This window comes from Orycteropus afer, unplaced genomic scaffold (assembly GCF_000298275.1).
Source record: "Orycteropus afer afer isolate SDZICR_OR568_19922 unplaced genomic scaffold, OryAfe1.0 scaffold00099, whole genome shotgun sequence".
NCBI lineage: Eukaryota > Metazoa > Chordata > Mammalia > Tubulidentata > Orycteropodidae > Orycteropus > Orycteropus afer.
In genome coordinates, this window is record NW_006921686.1 from 4,869,231 (window position 1) to 4,876,973 (window position 7,743).

Below are 7,743 nucleotides of genomic sequence, written 5' to 3' on the forward strand. Positions count from 1 at the left end.
CACTCACCTGAGCGCCGCGCCCGGAGCGCACGGCTCGCGCGTCCTCCGCCCGCCCGCGCGTCCGCACGCAGGGCCGCGACCCATGTCCCGCCGCAAGGCCGGCAGCGCGCCCCGCCGAGTCGACCCCGTGCCCGCCAGCTCAGACGACGAGATGGAGATGCCGGACCTTGTCACCGAAGTGAAGCCCGAGCTAGACGCGCGGCTCCTGCAGGCCCGGGGACTGGGGCCCTTCTCCCCGAAGGAGGCGCCCGCGCCTGGGTGCTTCGGTGACGAGCCCCGCCACTCCCCAGGCTCCACGCCCGCCGGGGCCGCTCTCCACGCTCTTGGCGCGTGGAGCCAGTGGGCCCCGTGGACGCCGCTGATCACCAACTCTCTCGGTGAGCTCCCCAGCCCCTGGACCCAGCCTCCTTGCACTTTGACGCTCGGGTAGGGGAGGGACCCCATGCATTGGGCGCGAACCCTTGACCCTGCCCTACCTCCCTCGGCCGGCCCTGGTCCCCGGCCCTTTTCCGACCCTCGGGCTTCTCTCCCTCGGAACCCCGGCTCCTGTCGTGGCCCCGCCCCCACGCTCACCACCCGCTTCCTCCCTGCAGACCGCCAGTCCTGGACCGACAAACACCCAGATCTGTTGACCTGCGGCCGCTGCCTGCAGACCTTCCCGTTGGAGGCCATCACTGCCTTCATGGACCACAAGAAGCTGGGTTGTCAGCTCTTCAGAGGCCCCAGACCCCGCCATGGCCCAGGTGAGTAGAGCCGGCGGCGTGCAGTCCGTTTCTCAAGTTCAAGGGCCGGGCTTCCTGCGAGAAAAGCGCAGCAGAGCTGGACAGGCAGGGCAGTGAGCATGACTTCCCCTTTCTTGGCTCCCCTTGGGGTGCAGCCTAGGCGTGGCCACGGCCTGCCCTGTCCTAGCTGGGACCTGTGGTAGTGGGGGCGGGGGGGGGGCCAGGCCCACAGGGTGTGGCCAGCCCCCGAGACTGACCTGGGAATTTGCCACTTGCACCCCCAATCTGGTTTCACTTCTCCTTCCCCTTGGCCAGAAATAACTGGCCAGGTGGCTGGACCAGGGTGGCAGTAGGGAGGACCTCTGGGGTGTGTGTGGGGGGCAGACAGCCGCCTGGAGGAGGGGCAGCCTGGACCAGCTGGAGGGGAGGTCACCTCTCTCTTCCCACCTCTTTCTCGTTCTACTCAGGGCCAGGGGAGGGGGCTTCTGTAATCTGCCCTTGATGGAATCTCCCAGCCCAGGGTGCTGGGAAGCCCCTGGTTTGAGCACAGCTCTGGTGTCTGGATACCTGGGTTCCTTCTCTCAGAAGGGAATTAAAACTCTTCATACAGTACTGTGGCTTAGTGGGGCTCATTTGGCTTAAAATTTCCAGCCCCAGGGCCCATGCCCTCCTGGGACTTTTGAGAAATTGAGTCATACTCAGGGCTGGGGCAAGGGAGGATCCAGTGATGGGAAAGAGGAGGAGGGGCCGCGCTCAGTCAGCTTCACAGCTGGTGACTCCCAGCTGGGCACCGTCTAGTTGTGATGGGATGATGGGACTAACATGATCAGGAATTACTGGATGTGTAGACCGGTGAGCGCCTGGATTCTGTTGGCTTAGCTCATGTTTATTAACCTGCAACTCTCAACCCTAAAGGGAGGGGACCCTGAGGATATCCCTATTCGGGCAGGTGAAGAAACTGAGGCTCAGAGATGGGGTTATGTCTTCAAGATACCACAGCCAGGGTGCAGGGGAACAGAATTCAAGCCCAGGCCGGGCTGACCCTCCCCTGCCCCTGCGAGTACTCTTGTCCCTGGTGGAGCATTACAAAGGCTACCTCATGTCTAAAATTTGTGGATGTGGGACATGCCCACTGAGGTACCCAAAGAAAACATCAACTCTGGGGGGCGGGACACAAGAGGGTCGGGGCTCCTGGTTGCCTCTCTTCACCTCTGGGTGGTCGCTCATCTTATCCCCCACCAGGACTCAGGCCCCGTCTTCTGTCAAGTGGTGATAATTGGATCATGTAGGCCCCTGAGCTTGGGGCCTAGCATAGAGAAACCCACTCAGTAACTGAGAGCTGCTAGGTGGCGCAACGGTTAAGTGCTCAGCTACCAACTTGCAGGTCTGTAGTTCACTCCCTAGGGGAAAAGGCTGCTGCTATAAAAATACCAAAACCAAACCAAACTCATTGCCATGGAGTTGATTCAGACTCACAGCGACCCTACCGGACAGAGAACTGGCCCCTAGGGTTTCCAAGGCTGTAATCTTTATGGAAGCAGACTGCCATGTCTTTCTCCCAAGGAGCTGTAACCACTGCACCACGAGGGCTGAAGAATGACAGCCTTGGAAACCCTATGAGGCAGTTCCACTCTGTCCTACAGGGTTGCTATGAGTTGAAATCGGCTCCACACATTATTCAACCAACAATCCTTTTGGAAAATCCGTCTCCTCTTTCCCAGCCCCAGCCCTTCCAAACTATGTGGCCTTAGGGATGTGCCCCTCTGTGCCTCAGTTTCCCCATCTGGGAAATGAAGTCTTCTATCTTGCCGTGGGAGGAGCTCTGGTGGTGCAGTGCCTAAGGCATCTGACTGGTAGCCAGAAGGTTGGTGGCTCAAACTCACCAGCCACTCCATAGAAGGAAGTCCGGGCAATCTACTTCTGTAAAGATGTACCGCCTTGGGAAACCCAACAGAGGTAGCTAGGAGTCGGAATGGACTTGAAGGCAGTGGGTTTGGTTGTGGTTTTACCCTGTCGTGGAGGGAGGCTGTGAAGAGTGAGCTGAGGCGGGCATGGCCTGGCACCCAACACACAGGAAGTGCTTACTGGCTTTGGTCACTTCAGCCAGGCCTTCCTGTCTGCCCTGCACCTCGCTCTGCTCCAACCTTTCTCTCTGGACGATTTTCAAACCCACGAAACTGGAACAGATCCTAGGTCCTCAGCACCCACTCCACAGACTGCTTTCCTGGTGTCTTGTCCACCCACCCCCGTGAGCACCAGCATCATGACAGTGAGTTGGTTGTGTTTTGTGACTGCTGAGCCCTTGGCCCCCAGAATAGAGCCTTTCCCACAGGTGTCCAGCCGGTAGCTGTGAACAGCTGTTAGCTGCCACGGCCGTGGTTTTGATCCCAGTAAACGTTCCTCCTAACGGCCTTGCCCCTGTTCTCTTCTCCAGAACGTGAGGACCTCAAAGCTTTGAGCTGCCTTCGCTGCGGGAGACAGTTCACGCGGGCCTGGAAGCTGCTGCGCCATGCCCAGTGGGACCACGGCCTGTCCATCTACCAGACAGAATCTGAGGCCCCCGAGGCCCCGCTGCTGGGCCTGGCTGAGGTGGCAGCGGCCGTGTCCGCTGTGGTGGGACCGGAGGTTGAGGCCAGCAGTCTCCGGGCGAGCGGCCGGCGGAGCCCCACCTGCTCCGTGTGCAAGAAGACCCTTAGCTCCTTCAGCAACCTCAAGGTGCACATGCGTTCTCACACAGGTGAGCGGCCCTATGCCTGCGACCAGTGTCCCTACGCCTGTGCCCAGAGCAGCAAGCTGAACCGCCACAAGAAGACCCATCGCCAGCTGCAGCCCCAGAGCCCCTGCGCTGCCGACGCCGGGCAGGAGCAGGCTTCCGCGGCGCCCCCCGAGCCGGCTGCCCACGCTGCCGCCCCGGCCAGCACCCTCCAGTGCAGCGATGGGGAAGGGGCTGGGGCCGCCGCCACAGCTGGAGTCCAAGAGCCCGAGGCCCCTGGCGGTGGGGCTCAGGCCGGCCCTGGGGAGGACGGTTGGGGAACTGCCAGCAAGGAACAAGCTGATCCTGCCAAGAGCCAGAAGTCTTTGCCCAAGAAGATGCAGAAGTCAGGGGGCAAGAGCCGCGGGCCCGGGGGCAGCTGCGAGTTCTGCGGGAAGCACTTCACCAACAGCAGCAACCTGACGGTGCACCGGCGCTCGCACACGGGGGAGCGGCCCTACACCTGCGAGCTCTGCCCCTACGCCTGCGCCCAGAGCAGCAAGCTCAACCGCCACCGGCGCATGCATGGCCTGGGGCCCAACGGCGCCCACTTCGCGTGTCCCCACTGCCGCGTGCCCTTTGGCCTGCGCGCTACGCTGGACAAGCACCTGCGGCAGAAGCACCCTTTAGCAGCTGCCCCTGGGCCCCACTGTTAATGCCACCATTGGCCCCCCGTCCTTCCCCTGCTTTGAGTAAACTCCCTCCCCTGGTGCTCATGTAGACTCTGGCTTTCTTGGGGTGTCTGAGGTGGGGCGGGAGGCTCCCCTCCTCGGGTGGACGCCTGGACAGACCGGTTTGGGGTGAGGGGGTGAGAGGAAAGGCCGGCCCCCAGTGCCTGGGGCAGAGCAGGACTGGCACAGAAAGCCGTGCTCCCAGTTCCCGGTGTGGGTGAGGCCAGGGCAGGGGCCGAGGTGAGGGTGGGGAGCAGCCTGGACCTGTCGCCAGAGGCCCCTGGGCGAAGAGAGTCCCTGCCCAGCCTCCATACTGGGTGCGGGCCGACACCCCTGTCCACACCTGCAGGCAGGTCTGGGCCCTTCCACAGCCCCATGGCAGAAGTGCCTTTGCTCCCAGCAGGTCTGGCTGAGACACAGGCTCTGTGACCCACATGGCAGCTCTTGCAACAGCCCACTGTCCTTGCACCATCTGAAGGTCCGGCTCCTTCAGGAAGGCGGCCCCCACAGGACTGGCTCTGCCAGCGGCACCAGCACCTGCCTGAAAGCCTAGCCAGGTCCAGGCCCAGGACTGCCCTGCAGATTACAGAGCACACAAGCCAGGGGAAGGGAATTAAATACCGTTCAGTTTTATTCCACCAGAGAGAGCCAGTAGCTTGGAGCTTCAACCCCGCGCGACACTGTCCAGGCCCCCCCAGCCCCCACTCTTCGCCTAGTGGCGGTAATGGGGGCTTCGGGAGCGGGACCGTGAGCGCCTGGAGAGAGAAAGGGGGGCGACCTGTGAGGGTGGCTGGGGAGCCAGGAACCAGCCCCACCTCCCCCAACATGCAGGGGACCCCTGGGCTTGGGGAGAGGGGACACTTTCCCAGGGTGGGGGTGGAGCGACAGCACTGGGCCCTCCCACCAAGGGACAGCCTAGCTCCCCAGAGGAGGGAGGGTCTCTGGGGAGCCAGCCTGGCTGCCTCACCTCCGGGAGGAGCTGTATTCCCGACCTGGGAAGAAAAGAGGAAGTGAAGACACAGCCGGGGAGGGGGCTCGTCCCTGACCTGAGTCAAGGCTGGGCTCGGGTTCCCTCTGCCTGAGGCCACATCCACTGACAGGACAGGATGGCAAGGGCACCAGAGGGACCTGAAGCCTCAGCCCCGGGAATGGGCGCTGCCGATCAGGCCGGTGACCACTGCCATAAGCAGGCGTTCACTGTGGGAAAGGTGCCCTGCGTCTACCCCTACTGGGATATTTCTATCTCGGGGTCACTCACTGTAGCGAGGGGAGGGGGAGCGGCTCTGCCGGCTGTACTGACGCTCCCATTCTTCTCGCTCCTTCTCTCGGCGCTCCCGCTCCCTGCGGGGGGGACAGGGGAGGCAGCCAAGAGGAAGGGGTGCATCCCTCAGTCCCCCAGGGAACACAGAGCACGGGGGGGGGGGGGGTGGGAGGGACTGTCTGCTCTGCCCAGGGCAGGTGCCGGCATGTAAGCAGAACATACCCCCAGGGGAGGCAGTGCTACTGTCCCCGTGGGCCACAGAGGCTCCCAGGGGAGAGCGGCTGACAGTGGGGATCTGAACACACAGAAGGGAGGCCAGGGGGCCCATCAGTGCTGGCCTGACGCAGAGCGCTGCCGGGGGGGACCTATGTGCACTGCGTGCTCACCTGGCCCCATCAGACAGCAGAGTCTGGGCAGAACCCTGCGGCTACACTTAGTGTGATCTCAGAGTCCCACAAGCCTATGAAGGGGACTGCGACCCCTCCCCATTTCAGAGATAGTAACTGAGGCTCAAGCAACTCCGGTGGCGCTGTGGTTAAAGCACTGGGCTGCTAATAAAAGTCACTGGTTCAAACCCACCAGCCACTCCACAGAAGAAGATGAAACAGGCAGCTCCCATAAAGACTGACAGCCTTGTAAACTCTCTGGAGCAGTTCTTCTCAGTCCTCTAGGGGCGCTGTGAGTCAGAATCAACCTGACAGCAGTCAGTGTTTGGATTTTTTTTTTTTCTGAGACTCAAACAAGACAAAAGGCCATAACGGTGTGTGGCAGAATCAGGGTGAGAAGATGGTAGGAGTGACCACATCACCAAGACCGTGACGCCTTGGCTTCCCCTCCTCGGCCTCTGATGCCCAGCACACAGTGGGCACATGATAAATGACAACTCCAACAGCAGTGCTTCCGGGCACCCAGCCTCACAGCAGGCCCCCAGGAGGCGGGTGCCATATGACCCCTCTCTCAGAGGAGGGAGGGAGCCCCAGCTCCAGGAGATAGGCTGCTTGTCCTTGAGTACAGAAGGGAACCAGATGGCTACACGGCCAACCTCCTGGCCACTGCCCGTCTCCTTGTCAACACAGAGTATTCTAGTCCCTGGTGCCGCCTGGGGGCCCTGGGGGGGTGGAGCACTTAGCCCTGGGCTCTCCACTGCAGACCCAACCCAGTGCCCGGAGCACTAAGTGCAGCTTGAGAGGTCACGTCTCAGAGCCACACAGAGGGGCAGAGCTGGGATCAGACCCGGGGAAAGAGGGAAGGAGCGAAGAGCAGAGCCAGTTCACTCAGTCGACAGACATCCACTGAGTGTGCCAACCACACGTGCACTCCGGCACCAATGACACAGCAGGAGTGAACACACAGCAAGACGTTCACATGCCAGAGCGAAGGGGCACGGTGAGCAAACAAGATGTGCATCCCTAACGCCAGCAAGGTTAGTGGGCAAGAATTCTAAGGCAGGGGGCCTTCTGCACAGCTGTCTGGGCCACAGCAAGGGGCACTTGCAGTTGGTGGCTGGAGGAGCCGGCCGGGTTGAAGTGACTAGAACTAAGTTGGGCATGTTGTCGTGAGGTGCCGCTGAGCCCACTCCTGGCGACCGCACGCGTGTGGGGTAGAACTGCTCCAGAGGCTTTCCGAGGCTACACCTGTCACCAGCAGCTCCCCAGGCCTGTCCTGCACGGTGCCTCAGTGGGTGGAACCGCTAACCTTCTGGCTGGTAGTTCAACGCCAGTAGTAACTGCCCGCGCCACCCAGGGACTCTGAGTTGGAAGTGGAGGAGCTGATTGAGCAGAGGTGAGGAGTCACCAAAGCTCGGCCCCAAGGCCCTGGCCAGGTTTAGGCACCACACAGGGGCGGGGCAGGGCTCCAGCCAGGAGCCAGGCATCCGGGTAGGGTATGGAGGTATCGAGAGCAGGAGGCACACAGAGGGGTGGGGGTGTCTTACTTCATTCGGATCTTGCGGGCCATGGCACGCAGCTCGTCCTCCCGCTCCTGTGGCAGAGACGGCCGGGCCGTGAGGCTCAGCCCAGCGGAGCCCCACCCCACCCCATGTGCCCCACGTGCCCCACCAGGTAGCCCCACCCCGCCCCACGTGCCCCACCCCGTACCTGCCGTTCATGTTCCTGCTGGATCATCTTCTCCTGAGCCGCCTTCTTATCCGCCTTGACTGCAGGAGGAAGGGACACAGCCTGAGTGATGCCCTTAAGAGCTCCTGCTGCAAGGACACCGAGCCCCGCGAGGCCCGGGCAAGGAGGCCACAGAGCCACTCCCCCTCCAAGGGCCCGTGTCTGCTCCTGGCCTTTAGGAGAGGCAGAGGGAGGAGGAGCAGGCAAGCAGAGGGGCTGGCAG

The 7,743-nt window shown here is 62.1% G+C and overlaps 2 protein-coding genes across 2 annotated transcripts in view; one reads left to right on the plus strand and one right to left on the minus strand.

Moving 5' to 3' along the window:
• Window positions 1-82: 82 nt before the first annotated feature.
• On the plus strand, window positions 83-4,130 carry ZNF296 (zinc finger protein 296). The gene is made up of 3 exons (XM_007943078.1): window positions 83-377; window positions 594-743; window positions 3,157-4,130. The coding sequence occupies exons 1-3, from the start codon at window positions 83-85 to the stop codon at window positions 4,128-4,130; spliced, it is 1,419 nt and encodes a 472-aa protein (XP_007941269.1).
• Window positions 4,131-4,857: 727 nt separating this feature from the next.
• LOC103198722 (CLK4 associating serine/arginine rich protein) overlaps window positions 4,858-7,743 on the minus strand; it is a 23,636-nt gene continuing 20,750 nt past the window's right edge. Inside the window, exons 16-20 of the mRNA XM_007942915.2 lie at window positions 7,503-7,561; window positions 7,340-7,386; window positions 5,404-5,486; window positions 5,113-5,137; window positions 4,858-4,900 (exon numbers count right to left, since the gene is read on the minus strand). Of these exons, the coding sequence (XP_007941106.1) occupies window positions 4,858-4,900; window positions 5,113-5,137; window positions 5,404-5,486; window positions 7,340-7,386; window positions 7,503-7,561 (257 nt within the window). The remainder of the gene's footprint in view (window positions 4,901-5,112; window positions 5,138-5,403; window positions 5,487-7,339; window positions 7,387-7,502; window positions 7,562-7,743) is intronic.

Excerpts from the sequence above, each read along its gene's own strand:
- ZNF296 (XM_007943078.1), top strand. The coding sequence starts at position 83 with ATGTCCCGCCGCAAGGCCGGCAGCGCGCCCCGCCGAGTCGACCCCGTG. Across the intron at positions 378-593 it reads GCTGATCACCAACTCTCTCG|ACCGCCAGTCCTGGACCGAC; the intron begins GTGAGCTCCCCA and ends TCCTCCCTGCAG. Across the intron at positions 744-3,156 it reads CAGACCCCGCCATGGCCCAG|AACGTGAGGACCTCAAAGCT; the intron begins GTGAGTAGAGCC and ends TCTCTTCTCCAG.